Raw genomic sequence first — 21,056 nt, forward strand, 5'->3', positions numbered from 1 at the left:
CTTCCTGTTTAGAATACAGTTTTATTCAAGCTTTGTAATGTACTTTCTCATACCCCAAGCAGTGAAGAGCAAGCAGGGGTTAAATCTTGTACTTCCTTTTTGGCTTCTCTTCCAACAATAAGAAGTTCATTTTCTGGCTTTGACAGGAGGGAGTTGGATTTACTGGCTGGCTGTTGTGTAAGCATCAACTGGAACTACAGTAGAGCAAGAAACAGGAAGAAACCAGTTGGTAAAACACAATCATAGGCTGGCAGGAATTCCGTGACTATTTGTCACTCCTTCTAAAGAGGGAAAAAACAGTTGGTGGCAGATATTCAGTGCCATCAAGTACCCAGAAGAGAGATTAAATATCTTTTTCTCCATGCCAGGATACTCAGAGTTTTACTTCAATGTGGACCATGGCTACTTGGAGGGGCTGGTCCGAGGGTTCAAAGGTGGGATCTTGACAAGTGCGGACTATGTCAATTTAGCACAGTGTGAGACCCTAGAAGGTAAGTCTGCTAGTTTATTTTATTTAGGAAGAAACACTGTTGCTTAAGTGTTTGAAAAAGGGAAGGTAAAAGACTGAACTACTGGGAGTTTGTCTTTAACCCAGAGATAACCTCGATGTCCTTTGAAGAACTGTTCTCTTATTTAAGTTAATAGATTTCCACAGACTGTGATTTGTGTGCAGGCTGTGATTTGCTAAGCAATATAGAGGATGGGACTTCCTGGTTTACTGATAAGGTTTAGAAATCTCATCCACAGAGTTCTAATGGGGATTGGCAACCTTCTTACAGATTTTAACCATGCTATAGAACAGTTCAGGTTTGGAGCTCTCATACCATTTCAGCTATATAAAAGAGTTTCAAAAATCTTATTAAAAGCTTACTTTTTGACTCTTAGTTTCTCTATAAAATACATGACTTTAGTAATTTATTATTTCCTGAGTGTTAGGGCAGTGATGGAGACTTGACTTACCAGGAACAGAAAACTAGACTCCACAAAGATAAAACTTAGGGAAATAAAAAGAAAAAAAAAGAAAGAAAAAGAAAAAAGAAAAGCTCTTTTCAAGGTGACTTTGCCACAGTAATAAAGAGAACACACAGTAGTTTCCAAAACAGCTTTCTGTGGCCAAGACTGGTCACAGCCTGTTGAAGACAGACTTGTACCAAAGAATCATATGACATACCTTTAGACACTTGGCAGGAAAAAAAATGCATCAGAAAGAAATCACCTTTCTTAAGGAATGTAGAAGTCATTTTCCTGACTGCAAAATGAAGGCTATGACTATACACTCAATTTCTATAAGATGCAGTCTATTAGATCAATTTGGAAAAGGCAGAAAGAGAATTAATAAGCTCACTCTGTTTTAAGCTTTGGTTGATTTGTACACACAGTAGTGTGTTTGGGGTAAGACAAAGAGAAGAATGATGATTCTCATATCCAACAGAATTTTGAGGCTGTATAAAATATTAATATAAATAATAACATAAGTCTGGGAAGATTGCTTGCCATTCATCTCTCAGAGTAAAACAACTACATTTAAAGAAATTCACATAGATATTTACCTGTCCAAGGAATAAAGTTTTTCTTTAAAGTTTTTCAGTTAAAGAAGAGTTTATCAATGAAATCACTGGAATCTAGAGACTATTCAACTGACCAAGTGCATGTGTCTACTTCTGCTGATAACCTGGAGAGCTGTATCAGCTCTCCATTTAATACAGTGGCAGTTTATACACACAGAACAGATGTATACCATCACTCTGAGAACTGAAATCTATTTCTTTTGTCAGCTGGACAAAATCAACTGTTTCTTTACCCTATTGTTCCAACATTTGTGATCTCTGCAACTTATAGACTCTACAGAAACTCTTGATCTTGCACTTAATTGTTTAAGTGAAAAAGTCCTGCTGCATAAATATACAAACTCTGGGAAAAACATCTATGAAAGACACAAAAGACAGATTAGTAGAAAAATTAAACTGTGTTGTCACTTCACTTCTCCCTGAAACAAGCTCAATAAAGGATGTCATCCAAAGCTTCATGAAGGAAAAAAATCCTGGTTGCTTCTGAATAAGAAGAAAATATACAGAGTTAAAAACCTATAAACAAAAGGGATTATTTGTACCCTTCACAAAAGTATACCTGCTCATGTTAAGTTTAGAATAGGTAAAAAAATCCTAAATTTTAAGTCATACTACAAGGAAGTTATTTCCCACCATGAAGTAGTTTTCAAATATTTCTAAGATACAGAAACCTTCAATATTCTTTAAAGCATGCAGTAGATGGACAGGTAAGACAGAGAGATAAAAGCCATTTCTAATTAAAATTTATAATAGGAAAAACAATTAGTTTTATTTTTGAAACTTACTCCTTCTAGTGTTCATTCAGTTTTAGAATGCAAATTATTTCATCAATAGAAGCAGCAGCCTTAATCATCCCTCCTACAAGCACATCTCTACTATCCACTATCACTTCCCCTTTTTTTCTATTTAGCTATATCTCTTCTGCCATTGTAACATTTTTCTACTTATTATAGACAGGTAACAGGTTCCCACCATTTACCTACTATATGTATTATTTATAATGAAATATGAGAAATAATGGATTTTTGCATTATGCTAAACACACTTATCTCTCTGCACATGTAGGATGCTGTAATATTGAACTTTCACTGTGAGTGTACAGTGCACCAAACCCACAGACCCCTACCTCTAAAGTAAATGTCATACATTGCCTTTTATTTGAATTTGAAATATCCAGCCAAGAGGATTTCTGCTGTAGTACTATGATGTTTGCTCAGTAGTGTCATCGTATCTTCACATTAAAAGGTAATAAATTTACCCTATTCTACATTCTGTGGCTTAGCACCACACCACAAAAAATGGCCTAAGATAAAAACACTATAAATATGCTAAAATAAACAAGCAGAAAACAAAAATCAAAACCACTCAAAGTAACCCATAAGCAGGAACAAAAAGATCTTTTAATTTCAAAGTGGTTTTGGTATCTCTAGAGAGGAAACCATAATGTCAGTACTGAAGAACCACAAGAAAAGCTGTCTATTAGTGCTTTACATCTGCTTGATTATCACAGAGCAAGTGTAACAGCGAGATGAAAATTAAAAAAGAAGACTGCCAACAGACTAATGATACCACTGTGTTGTCTCAGTTCAGGGCCATACAGACAGGAGGCGAGGCTTTCAGCTCCCTTTAGACGTTCTCTTTGGCTTGGTTGAATTAACGTGATTTCCATGGAGCTACCCCTTGGGCTGCATGCTACTGGTTTTGCCCTATGACATCATCTGTTTCAAGGGAATGAGATTCCCAGAGCAACCTTGCTGACAACTTTTGAAGGAGAATATGGGAGTGTGGGGGTGTGGAGGTGTCTAAATGCAGTGTTTTGTTGTTCTCTTGCTTTCTGTGATAGAAAGACTTTTGCTCATAGAAAGGAGGCTAGGCCACAGAAGGACAAGCATCACAACTCTGCTCCCAAAAAAATCACTGGAATAAGTTCTCTTAACTTGCCTGAGCCAGGGCCTGCCAGCACATGGTGGCTAAATAACGGGTTTAGGTCAGAGAAAACTGCAGCTGGCTGGTTATTGCTATCAATGTGAGGAGTCAGAAAAGATACCATGAACTTGATCCCAAGAGACTAGGTTAACACTTTGTTCAAGTTCTCACAGTACTCTTTCTTTCTTTTTGATCAGAATCATTCCTGCCTTAACTGCATTCATCTTAAACTAGTCTCTCTCTGTATATTAATTCATTTTAGTCATACTTTAGTTAATTGTGTTTGTTTTCTGTTCAGTTGTGAGTAAACTCATAATTATCAAGAGTCATGCTTTTCCCATAAGTCGTTTTCCCGCATGTAATTTTATGAGGAAATAGACAGTGATGGATGACAATCAAAAGGAATGTATGACAGCAGAAATACTGGAGTTTTCTTTCCTAGGAATCTTTAGGACAAAGGCCAAAGTTTTGTGTTGGTCTCCAAGAGACCCTGAGAGACGGGACAGCTATCATCAATAAAAAGTTTTGGTGAACAGGAATGCCTAAGGCCCCTGTAATGCTCAGCCATCTACTCCTGCTGACTCAGCGAGTCACGTCACTGGTGCAAGTGTCTGTGATAGTTCCCAGGCCTTATTTATGCCAGCAGCAAAGAAAGAACTATAATTCAAGACCACCAGTTCAGTCTCTGAGCTGCATTGAATTCTGTCTTGATGGGAATTCTGATTATGACATTCCTGATTGATATTATATGGCATTGGAGTTTGTGGATGATTGTTTTGGCCAAGACCATGAGATAGAGTTGAATATTTTTTCTTACATACAGTGTGCATACTGGCATTTATTTATTCAGGTAAAGAAACACATCTATAAAGCAGGCTGTGTAATTTGGTTACAAACCAAACATTCCTGGGTATAGCATTTCCTCCATAGCTTTTGAGATATGGGTAAGGCTATTTAATGAATTACAGCTAATATTTTTCATGTCTTGTATTCAGGTATGGTTTATGAAGCCACTCAATCAATCAGAGAATGAGGAACAGTAACCAAGTCTTGTGAAACTACTCTTGATCAGCAGGTTTTTGTTTCTGTTCATCTTATGATGATGTTAATCACACTTCAGAATGGTCAAAACTTGGGGCTGATATTTGGGTTTTACAGTCTGCTTTAAGTAGTTAACCCCTGAAAACTACTGTGTTTGAAAAGCATTTACAGAGTGTGACTAAAGGTAGCTATCTGTGGTTCATCTGAAAAGGAATATTGAGAAAATTTGGAATTCAGCTCTGCATCTAATAAAGTAGTATTATCTAATCTCAGCATATGCCAAGTATTTTTATACTTTTTGCAACAAAAAAGAGAAAAGTAGAAATGAACAGTTTTCCCAGGAACTGTAGGTGTAAAATCAAATTATTAGTGATTTTTTTAAACTTGGTCTTATACAGTTAAACTAATTTCTGAGTATAACTGCATTTTTATTTATTGCTTAGTCTTGCTTACCTTTCCCTCTTTCTTCAATTGTGTTTCTTTCTTTCATATCTGGATTCTCTTTCTCCTCTTCCTACATGGAAGTGTGTACTGAAACTACCACTTTTTCTAAGTGTATTATGTGATGTGATATGGATTGGATGAACAGGCTATATTTGGTGGATAAGGAGCTGGCAATGCTGCAAAGTCCAGATGGAGCTCAGTGACGAGCGGTGGCCCTGAAGGGTCCTTATTGGGACCAGTAATGTTTGACATCTTCACCAGTCACACAGACACTGGGACTGAGTGCACTGTTGATGAGTTTGCAGGTGACACCAAACTGGGTGGTGCAGTTGACACAGCTGAAGGATGGGATGTCATTTAGAGGGACCCAGCAAAGCTGGAGAAGTGAGCCCATGGGAATCTCATGAGATTCAATGGGGCCAGGTGTAAGGTCCTGCACCTGGGTTGAGCAATGCCTGCTATCAACACAGGCTGGGGCAGGAAGGAATTGGGAGCAGACCTGTGGAAAAGGACTTGGATGTTTAGCACTCTTAGATGAAAAATCAGACATGAGCTGAAAATGTGTGCTCAGAGCCCAGAAAACAAACCTTATCCTGGGCTGCATCTAAAGCAAGGGAGGGAAATTATTCTCCCCCTCTACTCTGCCCTCGTGAGACCCCACCTGGAGTCCTGTGTCCAGCTCCAGGGTCCCAGCTCAGGAAGGACACGGGCTTGTTGGAGTGAGCCCAGAGTAGGGCCACAGAGACAATTTGGAACTAGGGCTGCAACATCTCTCCTACGAGGAAAAGCTGAGACAGTTGGGACTGTTGTGCCTGGAGAAGGTTCTAGGAAGACTTTATTGCCAAGTTTCAGTACCTGAGGAGGATTACAAGGAAGATAGAGACAAACTTTTTAATAGGGCCTGTAGCAATAGGACAAGGGGCTATGGTTTTAAACTAAAAGAGAATAGATTCAGACTAAATATAAGGAAGAAATTTTTTAAAAGGAGAGTGGCAAAACGCTGGAAGACGTTGCCTAGAGAGGTTGGAAACATTCATGGCCAGACTGGACAAAACTCTGAGCAACCTTGAGTGGCAGCCAACTTGCTCAGAAGACTCTCTGAAGTTTATCTCAGTAAGCTACAGTGCTAAACATAGAAGTCTGATTCACATTGTACTAGTTATTTTGCTTTAAGTCTCAGTGTAGGCAGCCTTATTGCATACTAAGGAAGTATACACATGGGGAAATAGACAAAAGCAGCTACTGTACTGATAAATGCTTACCTTGCTAACTGCAAATTAACTTCCATACAGATACACCCTTATTTCCATCAGTGGGAGTGTTGCTGTCCTATTCCCTAATTATCAGTTCACATTCCACATAGAATTCTAATTATTATAAATGCCCAAATCATAGAATAGTATCCCAATCTATAATTTACAATAGTTTTAATATAGCCTTTGAACACAATTATGCATTGCAGTGGGGCCTTTTCTAAAAGAAAATGTTAAACAGCTTTGAATAGCAAGAACTGATTCAAATGCTTGCTTATGCTTCATGCTAAAAATGGGTAGCAGAGAAAATTTGTCATATTAATTCTATGATATCATGAAAGTTTCTTTTAACTTTGTGGTTGAAACAACTCATTTTCCCCAGTCACCGGTGTTGAGAGCTCAAACAGAAGATGTCACAATGACCCAAGTTTCTGGAACAGCTTCTTAGGATTTGCTAGTAGCAGCCATAAATCAGAGAAAACCAAACCAGAAATGCTGAGATTTAAATTCTCCCCTTTCAAGTGCTCCACTACAGAATCCATTTGGAGTCCAGAACGTGCGCCAGGCAAAATGTGTTGTCTTCTTTAGGCAGCCTTATAACAGAAGATTATAATCTTACTTGAGATTTAGATGTTTCATGGGAATATTTAAGATCTTACCAAAGTTAAAGGATGATTCCTATTAGTGCAAAACAGTCCATGAGAGTGCAGCAGAAAAAACAACTGACTCATTACAATGGTGCAAACCAGTGAAATCGAAATATTGAACAAACCTGATGAGGGAGGGACTAGAGACAGTAGTGAGTGAGTCTATCCGGTATGTCTGAAAATGAAAGCTGATGGTGAAACTTCTCGTAAAGGCCTAAATTATTTGTTCTTTCCTACAGCATGTAGAAAGTCTTACTGGTAGAAGGCAGCACAAATTTGCATGAATTTTGCATCTATGCAAAAAACTTTAAATAGAGTATGATCAGTTGCTTAATATAAAAATGTATTAGAAATTAACTTAAAAAAAAAAAAATTGGTTGCAGACAGTATGACAGTTTATTCTCATGATCTTTCCTGAATTTAATTCCAGATCTGAAGTTACATCTACAGACTACAGACTATGGCAACTTCTTGGCTAATGAAACTGGTCCTCTCACTGTTTCCATCATCGATGAAAAACTGAAAACAAAACTACTCACAGAATTTCATTACTTTAGAAACCATGCTTTTGAACCCCTTGCCACTTTTCTGAATTTTGTCACGTAAGTAATATTACCACATTGCTTACCACACAGTAGTAGAAAAAGCAGTTAAAATAGTGTAAATGCAACATATTGGAATTTCTCTTAAGTTTTAAAACCAGAAAAATTGCTTTGTTGTTGGTACATTTGCATACTTTATTTGCTAATATAAATTCTGAAACTGTATGTGTATATGAAGAGCTGTTGTCTTTGCAACTGATTATTTTAAAGAACATAAGCAGATTTTTTAATGTGAACAGTGGCAGAAGAAGTAGTAGAGATTAATTAACTAAAAATGGTTAAAATTTTCAAACATTTTTTAAATAAGAGAATTTGAAAAACTACATTTGGGGGGCATGATTCATACAAGATTAACAATTTCATGATGTACAGGGAAGTGATTTAATTTCTAGGCATGTGGCAAGTTGTAGATCTTTTTTTAGGAGGGAAAGACAACACATCCTACACCTACCATCATTTTTAGACTATTTGAACCAGATAAATAAAAACCAGGAGGACTTTATAAGGCATATTGCAAGGTACTTAGATCCAAGTAGCTTTTTTTGAAAGTTCAGCTGCTGTTTGATACCAGATGAAGAGAAAGCTCTGATCTCAATATCTCATAAACAGATGAAACTTGCAAATGAATAGCTTAAACAACTTTAAGAACAGGGATCTGCTTTATAACGGTATAACAACATGGATTAGCAAAATACCAGCATGATATTTTGTCTATTTTCTGCCCTTGATCTTATACTTGAATATATTTTAACAAGAAAATTAACTATTCAACTAATTTTCAAGGAACATTTTTATTATAAAAGAAGAAAGTATCATCTTTTTGTAGCTGACGTGTAGCTGACCACTTTTAGGCTAATATAGTAACAGGATCTTAAAGCCTGTCCTAGGGTGCCTATAGGCATACAATGTTTACCTTTTGTTTCAGGGAAATAAAAATGAAAGCATGAAAGTTATGGCAGCTCTTTTCTCACACTCATTGACGTAAATGTTTAGATGTGTATACACAACCTTTGTGTGCTGTGGTTTTTTAAAATAATGGATACACTGTTTAAAGCTATTTCACACAAATCATCGAACTGCATTCCATCAGATCCTCAAACCCTCTTCACAGATTTTGGGTGAGATCATATTAATCCCTGCATGTTTCTAGCTGTGTTCTTAGTCAGCAATGCAAACTCAAGACTCAAGGGCATTCAATGCGTTCCAATTTCTGAGTCACTGACAAGACTCTCATCAGCCTCTTTGGCACTAAAACTATTACAAAGCTGATAGAAAATTTCTACTCAAAAGAAAACTTTAGGTAATAGAGAAGAAATCTGTAAGAGCCTGTTCTTAGCTGCCTTATGGGAGGATGTTTAAAGCTGAATGAGAAGAAAGCCCTAAGATTGGACCATCTGCACGAACTCTGCAGCTTTAGCACAGAGATTTCCATGTACTTCTTTGTACAGATGGTATATATGAAATAAAGAAATCCTAAACCAGAAAAGTTGCCATCTCAGGTGATTTGCTTTGGATACACTCATTGTCACTTGTTATAGTGAACCTACATCTCTCAGATGTTATATTTATTATAGTGATATATCAGTACCAGCTCCTTTAAAAGTATCCATTTTCTAAATCAATCAAGTGGTTTTAAACTAGTGCTGCGTTACCTACTTGCTATTTCAAAACTTCTGTTGATTTTTGATGAGCTATTGATACAGAATGAACATACGTTCTGGTATTATGGCTAGTTTTCAAAAATTTGGGGGTTTTATTTTTTCAAGTGGAAGTTGATTAGAAAAATAATTTATTTTTACTTTTTCTTTCCAATACAGATACAGCTATATGATTGACAACGTAATTCTCTTAATAACTGGCACATTACATCAACGACCCATAGCTGAACTTGTTCCCAAGTGCCATCCATTGGGGAGCTTTGAGCAAATGGAAGCAGTCAGCATTGCCTCAAATCCCACTGAACTCTTCAATGCAATTTTGGTTGACACACCATTAGGTAAAAACCCTAAATTAGTTCTTTTATTTTTTTTTCTTTCCTCAAAACTACTAATCCTGTATTCTTTAGAACAGGACATTTCCCACGGGATATGCTGTGTTTTGGTAACACTATTCTTGAATTGTGGGTCAAGCACTTCTGAAGTGGTGTTCAGGACATATTCTATTACTATTTATTAACTTCTATTATTTATTAGTTTCTATATCCACCTGGGTAGCAGACACAGCGAAAACATGCTACACCAGAAGTGCAATGTATATATTTTCTATTCAAAGTAGTCACTGATTTAAAGCATCTATATTTTTATTTCAACACCTACATTATATTAAATAATACATCTTTACTAAGGATCAAGCAGACAGCTACTAATAAATTTAAATGTGGTAGAACCTAGGTTCCCTCTTGAGATTTGGGCATGGTTCAAATATAAAGAAAAGTCTTATTTTGAAGAACTAAATCTAAGAGCAAAGCAGGGTAAAGTTTGGGAATGTCACATTATGAAATTAAGATGAAACTTTGCGCAGTGTGGTGCAGCAGCCAACACAAACAAAACCTAATAGTCTGTGAAGGGCGCTGAGAATAAGACAAACTGGATGGATTTGAATGTATATGAAACCAATATGTGCCCTCCTCTTCAGCAGTGTGAGAAGTTCTGGGTTCTGCTTCTCAAGGAGGTGTGGTAGTTTGGCCTCAAACAGAAAAAAATTCCTACCCAGCCACTTGCTCACCCCCTACTCTCAGCGCAATGAGGGGGAGAAAAAAGGTGGAAAAAACCAGATTGTTTTGCAAAAACAAGGTTGAAATCACCCACAAAGTACTGTTGTAGGCAAACCAGACTAAATCTGTGGGGATTATAGTAATTAATTAATATTAATTATATAATTAATTAATTATATATTAATTAAACTGATTAATATATGTATGACACAATTAATTACTGATCCAGATATAAGGAAACAAACAGAAAATAATGAAACATTTATTTGCTTGAGGACAATACATTTCCTCCAGCCTTTGCTGTTCCTTCATGCTAGGCTCCTCTGCTCTGCCCCCCTGTTATCCCCACAGGTTACACTGCATCCCTCCAGACAGGCACAAGGGGCAGGGGCAGTTTAGAGCCATAGAATCATAGAATGGTTTGGGTAGGAAGTGAGCTAAAGAGCATCTAGTTCCAACCCACTTGCCATGGGCAAGGACACATTCCACTAGATCAGGTTGCTCAGAAACCCCCATCCAGCTGGGCCTTGGACTCTTCCAGGGATGGGACATCCACAACTTCCCTGGGCAACCTGTTTCAGTTTCTCATCATCTTCACAGTAAATAATTTCTTCCTAATATCTATTCTAATCTTACCCTCTTTCACTTTCAAGCCATTACCCCTTGTCCTATCATCACATGCCCGGTAAAAAGTCCCAATTGGTTTTCAGGTAGGTCCCCTTCAGATACACCTGCGTGACTTGCGAGGGGCTTGGTTGTGCCGTGCCGTGGGTCCCAGCTGGAGCTGGCTGTGTCCAGCACAGCACAGCCCTGCCTTTCCCTCACACTGGCCACCCTGCAGCACACTCCCACCAGTGCCTGGGCACTGGCACACTGCACAGTGAAATCAGAGAAGGGACAGAGCAGGACAGCTAAAATGAATGATGCTGCCATGTATAGACAGACTAAAAAGTACAGACTGCAGTTCAGAGTGGACAAAGCTGATGAGAGATATGGACACGGTTTACAGATTCCTGAGAGCAGTGGTTTGCTCACAGTGAGCTATGAACTGCTGCTTACCTTCAGAAGACCAAATCCCAGCAGAAAACCAGTTTTAAAAGGTAAACCACTGTTTTCACACAGCTGGTAGTAAATTTCCAGAATTTTTTTTGCTAAACTAGTTTGCAAAAGAAGAGAGTGGTATCAGTTCTCTAAAATCATGAGACAAACTTTGAGAAGATACTGAAGGGAACTCTCAGGGCTATACTTTCTGATATTCTCCATTCAAAATCTGGATGCTGGAAAAGTAGGAAGGGATAGACCACAAAACATGGCCGGGCTCATATCCTCTCTGTAAATACCATCTTCCATTGCCACAGCTTGGGAAAATACTCTGGCATACAGCACTGCTCTGCCGCACCGGGATAGCTCAGAACAGCGAGAGGCACGCGTTGGTTATGAATATCATATTTTTAAATGGTCCAGCTGCACAAGTGAATTCATCCACTGCCTCCCTGCTCAAAAGCTTGCTCTTTAGTCAGTTCTGCAGAGGACCCATAAGCACAGATGGTCAAGGTCAAAGCATGTGCCCTTTATCAGCTGCAGCCTGTTGCCTTTCCCACACTACATACGCAAAGAAGAAAAGGGGAAATAGGAAAGAGGGTTGTCCTTAACAATTGCAGAGTACCTGTATGATTTCAGACAAAAATTATTTTTCATGGCCCTCACTAGAAAATCTCCACAATAACCAAACTATATACTTCAGAGAAGATTAGGGCTTTCATTAGCATTCCCATCTGATTCTCTCTGGAGACATGGACTCTTGCTGCAGCACTGATTGATTCCCCTCACTGCAGATACTCATTAAAAAGGAGGGGATAGGAGGATAAGGGGAAAATCAAGCGGATTTTTCTTCCTCCCTATTATATCACCCTTTTTTGTACAGCAGAACCGTTGGATACTTGTTCACACACTGGTGAGCAATAGACAGGAGATGCATATTATCAGCATGCAGATTTATACTGCTATATTATAAACTCTGCTTTCAGCTGCTTTTTTCCAAGACTGCCTGTCTGAAAATGACCTGGATGAAATGAACATTGAAATAATGCGCAACAAACTGTACAAGGCAAGTTTTTGCAACAAAATTCTAATATTTGGGGTTTATCAAATGTCTCAGCAAAGCAGGTCAGTATCATTAACCCTGTTTTATGGATGGGGAAACAGAAGCATGGTGACATAAAGCAAGCTGTCTGAGGTCATCTGGTTGATTTCAAGTCCAGGAATGAAAATCAGATGCTTCCATTGCTACTCCACTGTTTGGGGAGTTTTCCAATTTTAGGTCTGCATCCAAATTCTAATTTAATATCTCATTAATGAAAATGCTCTTGATATCAGGCTAATATTCAGATCCAGATTTGTTTATGAATAACTCAGTTATCCACCAAATGACAGAGAACACTTAGCTCCTGAGTGAGCCTAGGCAGGCTTTTAAATAAGAAAGATGAGATTTGAGAGGGTCTACTGGTTTTGGGTCTAGATACAATGATTTTTTTCTTAAGGATTTTGTATCATTTTCTTCCTTTTAAAATAATTTTTAGCATTGTTACAGCACAGTGCTGCAAGGATATACATCTAACATGTGCCTTGCATTTTCAAAGTACTTTATGAATCTTAGCACACAGGTCACTCACTACTCTTACAATGGTCTGTTTAAAGGCTATAAATCCTCCATTCCTTTAATGGTTCCTCCTGGCACATTCTCTCCAAAATCATTATCATCTTTCTTTCACAGTGGACTCCCCAGATTGCAGAAAGTATTTTTAGAGTGATCTGATTGCACTAGGGGGAAAGAAAAGAAAATTGTTTGTCTTACAAATGATATTTACAAATTCCAAAGCCAATTTTTCATTCTTAAAACTTTTACTAATTCTCTCATTCAATACAACATCAATCATGCCTATGTATTTAATTTTTTCATGTATTTTAATCCTTTCACAGTACTACTATACTAGACACTTTTTCTAATTTGGTAGCATACATATTTGATTCTTATATCCTGTGTGGATGACCATATGTTAACACTTATCAAATCTACTATTTTCTTCTTGCTCATTTGAGTATTAGGGAGATCAATCTGCAAACAGTATTAAATTCTTAATAGATAATTTCTCCTTTACTACAGCTGTCAAGGTCATCAATTTCTTCTGCTCTAGTACCAGATAGCACAATACAGAACCTAATGCATAATTCTTTGCAGTAGATCCCCCTTGAGATGTCTCTACTTAAAATTCACTTAATTGCATAGTTAGTGGCAGCTCCTAACAAGATTGTGTGAAGTTGTAGCAAATGCATTTTAACAGAAATATTCTCTAATACTTTATTTTGGGAGACTGAGAGGCAGGGAGAACAGCCCTGCACAGGTATTTTGAAATGGGCGCAGATGCCAGAATCCTTAACAGAGCAGAGGGCTCTGCAGACCAGCATTACAGAAGCTTTGTCTGCTGTTCTGTTCTAATCCAGGGTTTAGGGTAGAGCAGCAGGGATTAGTTTATGTATCTTCATCCTGCTGGCCCAACAGCCATGGCATATGCCCAAATCCCCTCCTCCGCAGACTATAAATGAAGAGTTTCCTTCAGCCTTATTATGCAGTGGAAGCTCAATGGAGCTCAAAAAGTTCCTTCTTTAGAGAGCAAGTAAAACATAATATTTGTCTCTTTGCAATGTCTGAAAACATTTGATCTTAAACTGTAATAACAAGACATTTGTATTTGATTATTTCAACTTTCATTTGAACTAAGTAATTAAGCACATACTTAAATTTAAATTCATAGGTGGAATTATCAAGGTTAATGGAAGTATTTAAAAATTAGGTTCATGGCTATGTGCAATCCTGGTCCAAGTCTTAAGCAACATTTAAAATGTTTCTCTTCTTCTTTCATGTAGTCTTACCTCGAGGCATTTTATAAATTCTGTGAAAAACAAGGTGGTACTACAGCAGAAATAATGAGACCTATTCTTGAGGTAAGAAACATTCAGTCTTTATACAGTAAAGTACTCCACAATGTTGTCATAATTATCTCACTTTGTTTTTCCTGTTCAATCTCTCTCCATTTTCAAGGATATCTGTCAAATGTTTGCTTCTCCCCTAAATATACCTGTTTTTCTAAGATGTAATGAATAATGTATTCAAGGATGACTTTTACTTTTTGACTAGAGAAGCAGCTAGACCATTCCTAGGGAGGAGCCAGTTAATATTTTTCTGTAACAGAGAGCAGAACAGAATAAATGGTTCACTAATCTCAACCTGTTGCCCTTTAAAATATATCCCCATTATGTAAAAAAAACAAAAAAGTTGATTATTTGGTTTGGGATAGCTAAAGCTTGGCATTACTGTCTATTTACTAATCAATAATCTTAAAGCTTCATGGCACTGCTGCGTTTGTCTACTGTCCTATTAAAATTAGTGGTTGAGGTTAGAGGTGAGTGACCTCTGAAATGAGGGTCATATAAAAAACCAGAACATACTGTGTTATTTTTTTGTCTCAACTGAGAAAAGTTTAATATTTTATCCATGGCATGCAAAGTTCCTAATGTCCTTCCTCCAAAGCATACATGCAACTACTGAATGATATTTTTGTCTCTGTTATTTTAATAAAGGATGCAGAAATTTCTAAAATTCAGTTCTCAGCATTCAGGTCCCCTTTCTTTTTTTATCACTAGTCTATCACAATTCTTTGCACAGGCTGACAGCCAGACCACCCACTTGCTTCCAGGAGTCTTTTTTTCTGGATAAGCAATTTTACACCCTGGAAACCAAAAAAATGCACTGAGGTCTGACGACATCATACTGAAAGTTTGCATTTAGAAGTGAGATAATAACCCTGGGAGCTCATCCCTGAGGGAAGAATGTGACTGAATCACATTTTACAAAACAATATCCTAAAAGGGATTGCAATTTCCTATTTTAATTACACAGGTCACAATGTTTCAATTTATGCTCTAAACAAAATGCTCTTAATCAGGTTAAAGTGAATAGAAATTAAGCATTTTGACTTTTCTTTTCTTAAAAATAAAAATCAAGAGATTGGCTGGCAGAGATAAAGACACTTTCCACAGTTAATTCAGAATTTTCCAAAAGTTCATTTTTAAACAGAAATTCATGCTCAGAGCAGATTAGTTTCTAACATTAGTTTAAGCATGCTGTAAAACTCCCTTTATATCAGTGGTAACAATTTAGCCCATCATAAGCTTCTTTAAAATCCCTATCTAATGTCAATCAGCCAGAAGGATAAACTTTTTATAGAAGATTTCCTTTTCTATATCATGTTATTAACCTGAAAGAAAACATAGAAAAGACCACTAATGGCTGGATTCACAAAAACCCCCAAGTTTAATTATTTGAAAGAATACTTGCTATTTATTTGTAATCTTGTATGTAAGACTACCAACCTGACCCTACAGAATGAGGCGAGTTGTTTAGCTCCCCAATTCCTTGACCACCATACATGGTGCCAAACTTCCATATTAAGAGTACTGAAGATCTTTTTTCCACGCTGCATGTTTAGCCCTGAATCTGGCAAGGAATAGAAAATCTCATGTGCCAATGATTTGATGAATTGATAGGTCTGTGTCTGTATGGATGGGAATTATCTTGCAAATTTTCTCAAACTGGAAGCCACTAGAGGCAGAACTCACACCTGCTACCATTAGTTGCAATTACCTCTAATGTTTTTTACCAACAAAATATTACACATCTAACAGCTAGATTCTACATGACCTTAACAAGTAAAAAAAATAAAGCATTTGTCATATTTGTCAACCTTATAAAATGGTTTCAATAGGTTGAATAGGCCTATTTTTATTAATTAGGGAAGTGAAATTTGATCCTGTTATTCATTAGCTAGAAATCTTTTCAAGCACAATTATTTTCTTCTCATTACTTCTTTACTGTTTACTCCTTTTCCTTACTTCGAAGCCAGTGCCAGCGGGTAGAGAGTTCCTGTTATTGTGTGCTCCTGTACACAAGAGTAGATGTGAATTTGTGCTTGCTGGCTAAAGTGGAAGATTTGTGTTGCAAATGCAGCCTTATTATTCAAATGAAAGGAGAACCTCTCTGCTTAAGCCAGCTCAAATATTCACAACATAGGAAGTTTTGTAAGTTGCCTATATATAATTCACTTGGGTAGGTTTTCCCTGTGCAATCTCTGCAACTAGCAAAGGCTCTGCTGTTCTTAAAACATGAAAGTAAGGAATAAAGGAAAGAATTAAAATCATACTCAATTTAGATCTCAAGACAGAAGAAAAGATTGTTTTTATTTACTCTTGCATTTTTAATTAATACTGTAAGACTGGTAAGTGAAATTTTGCCTTATACAAAATAGGAACCCGAGATCTAGACATTGGATTGCCTTTCAGTCTGCTGCTGCAGTGAAAATACAGATACTACCTGACAGAAGAAATGTAGCCTTTGATTCTTTGTATTAAAAATTAACTGTGATTTGAAACACTCAAAACTTTGACTTGGCAAGTAAACAGCCCCCTCCTCCTTATCAAATTATCATTTTAAATATGTGCATTGAGAAACTACTCTTTTTTTAGGATTTTCATTCAGTTTTTACTATCAAAAGCACTTCGAGTTGCAAGCAGTACTATTGATTCTTGGTCCTTTCCTTTATTAGTTTTATTTATAAGATCATTATTTCGTAATCTTACACATGAGGGTGTGATGGTATTTTTTCTTGTCAACTTCTGGGTAACTAAGCAAGGAAATGAGGAAGCAGCAGAAATTATATTTTTAGGACAAAAATCACAGAATAAAAGCTGCAGTTACAAAATCTTGTTTGATTTTCTAGTTAAAATTTAATACATATTTACAAAGAAGAATTTACAATTTCAAAAATAATGTATGTTTCAAATGCTCTCAAGTAGGCTGTTTTGTTTTAATTAGATTTCCATAGTTTGACTTACTAAAAAACCCCAAAATATTCCCACTCTAATTTAGAATGAGATGTCTAATAACACCTCTTTATTCTTTCTTTTGCTTAAGTTTGAGGCAGACAGACGTGCTTTTATCATCACCATTAATTCATTTGGCACTGAGCTGAGTAAAGATGACCGAGAGAAGCTGTATCCAACCTGTGGAAAACTTTATCCGGAAGGCTTACACCTGTTGGCCAATGCAGATGACTACGAGCAAGTGAAGTGTGTTGCAGAATACTATGCAGTATGTAAACGAATTTATTAAAACAAAAAGCCAAAATACAAATACTTAATTAACATCTCCTAACGTCAGCAAAATTTTAAGGAGTGTACACATAAGTTAAAAGAATTTTTGAGAGAGGGAAAAAAACAGCAGAAATAATGAAGTGTCCATAAAAACATGTATGGGATCAAAGACTTTTGATATGAAGAGATAGATTAAGATAAGACATTATTACATTACTGCAGTACAAAGTTCCTCTTACAAGGATGTTTAAGTAAGACTAAATCACATCCTAGTAAATAAAACTCTTCCTACTCCATTAACTCTCCCCAAATTGAGTTTCACTTCATTGCTTCTGCCTCCAAGATTTTGGAACATAGCCATAGAGCATTTTAAACTGAGCTGACCAATTTGTGTCACGGTTTAGTCAAACCTGATTTATTGCCCATATACCATAAAAATTCCCTTCTGAGAAGTTTTCTCTAAATCATTAATTGATTCAAAGTAGATGGAAATGTTCATACTGATGCAAATATCGCTGTTATTAAAGATTAGTTAATCCGCAACATTTGATCTATGAATTTACTGTTTTATTCTGTCTAACTATAATATTTAAGCTACCTCTATGTAGGTACACAAAAAATGTCTGGTTTGTTGCTTTTTCCACAAAAAAATATCCACAAAGGTGGAGCTGTGCATCTGCTCCCATGCATAAGCAGAACATTTTAACCATGTGTTACCATGTCAGTGAGGTATGGAGCAAGACTATTCATGAGATAGTGGGTTATTCAGATGAATTTGGGAACCATTGTAGTAGACTCTACTTCACTCTTACTTTAAGGGAAAAATAAACCAAACACTCAGAGAAGGAAATGACACAGAAACGTAACACCTAAGAAATCAAGTCAAACGTATCTGGACAGGATATTCCAGGATGACAAATCAGACTAATGGATTTGGATACAATATTAACGCAGGTAAAGCAAATCCAGCTGACTGCTGGAAATAAAAGGAGCAGCCATGTGATGATCAGAGTTCAGTGTTTTGGCTCCATTCAGAGCTCTGGCTCTGGTGGATACTATTTGTACAAGAAGTTCAATGCTCTCTGTCCAAAGGAGTGAAAGGTCACAAGTCGTTCTACAATAAGTCTCTTTTACTGCCTTCAGTAAATTACTTTAAATTGTTGGAAATGATGATAAGAAATACAAGAACAAACGTGATCTTTCTTTCTATTGCTGACTATATGCTTTTAACTTTTGATTTATGTAGAATTGTAATCTATACAGGAGGTCTTCTATACAGAAGGATTACTTAACAAAGATTAATTTATAAAGTAATGTAAGGTGTCTGTGCTGCACAGAATGCAAAAGTACCTTATTTCCATGGAGTGATTGTCTGTGCTTTTAGGAATACAAGGCTGTGTTCGAAGGTGTAGGGAGTGGCACTGGAGAAAAGACACTGGAAGACGCATTTTTTGAACATGAGGTAAAACTTCTAACTTTAAAATACAGAAATGAATGTTACTCACATGGAATAATAATTAAAACAAGAATGAGGTACCAGGCATTTGATTCTACTGTACTGCTTTCTATTCAAGAACATGAACTTCCTGTGGCTGTCAACATTTGGCTGAATCAAATTAGAAAGATTTAGCTTTTAAAGTAAAATTAATCCTATATCATTCTTCTGAAGACTCTTTACAGAGCTATCAATCCTGATAGCCTATCCAAAAGCCATCTCATAAACACTACTTAATGAAATTTCTTTTGAGCAATCTACTAGAGAAAATATTTCACTACTGTCTTTTATTTCCTGTAATGTTGCTGTAGTCTATTACCAAAATTAATCCACAGATGACATTTCAATTACATTGATACTCAAGAGATTGCTAAATATAATCATGGTTGTAATGTTGCAAGATATCTTGAACATAAAAGACACCATGTAAAAATCCCATTCATCTTCCTTGATATTTTGCTATAACACCTGTTTTATCTTTTCTACAGGTAAAGCTGAATGTGCTTGCATTCAACAACCAGTTTCATTTTGGAGTATTTTATGCCTATGTGAAGTTAAAGGAACAAGAATGCAGGAATATTGTATGGATTGCTGAATGCATTTCTCAGAGACACAGAACCAAAATTAACAACTACATTCCAATTTTCTAGATCTGGGAAACTATAATACTTGAAAAGATGCATCATTTCATAGAAAAGAAGGAAAATCTTATTTGAAAAATCAACTCATCAGATTTTTTAAATTGTATTAATGAGCCTTCTTACATCAGTGTAATGGAATTAGAGATATGAGTACTTCATAAGGAAATACTAATGGGCTTATTCAGAAATTTGTTGGTAGATTTGTTTCCCACTGTGTCTATTTTAATTTAATTGATCAATAAAAACCTCCTGCAAGGTCTTACATATATATTCTTTTTCTTTTGTGGAACAAAGATTCTTATCAAGGACACTTGAAAAGCTCTTTAATTCCTTTTTTTAAATTAATGTTTTTCCCAAAGGGCCAATTAAACCACTGCATCTATCTCACAGGATCTTTCTCATGGCATACAGGTATGGACTTAATACTCAAATAGGAGGGAAACTCTGAGATTGCCCTTAACAAATCTGGAGGGGGAGCTTCCTGAACTTAACTGTGACTCCTCTCTGCAACTAAATGTAAATAAGTAACTTCAGTGTCACTAAAACATTTTTGTCTTTTCCTTTATGGCCAAATGAAGAGCACCCTAAGTGTCAAACAAAGGGGGTCTGATGTAGTCCACAGCAATGAAAGTATCCCCTCCCAGCACACCAAGGAATTATCTTTATGTATGCACTAGGGAAGATTATGAAACATGAATGAAAATGCCAACCAAGTCTGTATCAGTTTTACATCAGACACAAACAACACCAGCTCTGAGCTATTTGAGGACCTGGCTAGGATCAGGAACTAAAAATAGAAGGAACAGTTGAAGCCAGATTGTAGCAGGACAAGATTAATTCTGCTGAAGAAAAAGGGAGGATTTTGAAAGCTTTATTGACATTTTCCCTTCCTACTCTATTCAAAGAATTTGTCCTTTTATCTTTCAAACCGGTCATACCTTGATTTTCTGCATGACTTCTCAGTTTCAAGCTGCACAACAGCAAATCTCACTCTTCAGCTAAGTGTTCCTTCAGTAAAAATGATACAGAAATGCAATCCATTTCCTGCTGAGTAGACAAAAAAATCTGATGTCAACATCTCAGAATTATGGAAAACATTCAGATATCGTGACTTTAAAAACTAAGAGATAATATAGCTCTCTATAATATGTAAATGTGCACATGCATTCATACATAAAAAATAAGAAACTTTGTGGGTTTGTTATAAAACCACACTCCTTGAACTGCAAATAACACCAAATGGCCATATCCCAGGACATCCTATCCTCATTTAATGCAGAATTGAGATGATTTTAATATTTTGCTTTATTGTGAACCACAAAACCTTATATTATTACTTTAAAAAATATTTTCATTATTTAATTTAGAAATAATTTAGTAGGAATTTAGAAAAATTGACTAAATAAATGTATAAGATAAGAATACAAGTCTTATTTCTATATCAAGGCATAATCTTTAGTAGATCCAGCAATTCAAGAAAAAATAAAAAGAAACAAAAAAAGAGAATCTAATCACAGCCT

At 36.4% G+C, this 21,056-nt stretch overlaps 1 protein-coding gene across 1 annotated transcript; it reads left to right on the top strand.

Annotated features, from left to right (window-relative positions):
- Positions 1–236: 236 nt before the first annotated feature.
- ATP6V0D2 (ATPase H+ transporting V0 subunit d2) lies at positions 237–19,804 on the top strand. The gene is made up of 8 exons (XM_014870784.2): positions 237–491; positions 7,310–7,481; positions 9,299–9,477; positions 12,222–12,301; positions 14,119–14,196; positions 17,222–17,398; positions 18,785–18,862; positions 19,384–19,804. Exons 1-8 carry the CDS (start codon positions 362–364, stop codon positions 19,543–19,545), a joined length of 1,056 nt encoding a protein of 351 aa, XP_014726270.1. The 5' UTR covers positions 237–361; the 3' UTR covers positions 19,546–19,804.
- The last annotated feature ends 1,252 nt before the right edge of the window (positions 19,805–21,056 follow it).

The sequence above is a fragment of the Sturnus vulgaris genome, chromosome 1 (assembly GCF_052056855.1).
Source record: "Sturnus vulgaris isolate bStuVul1 chromosome 1, bStuVul1.hap1, whole genome shotgun sequence".
NCBI lineage: Eukaryota > Metazoa > Chordata > Aves > Passeriformes > Sturnidae > Sturnus > Sturnus vulgaris.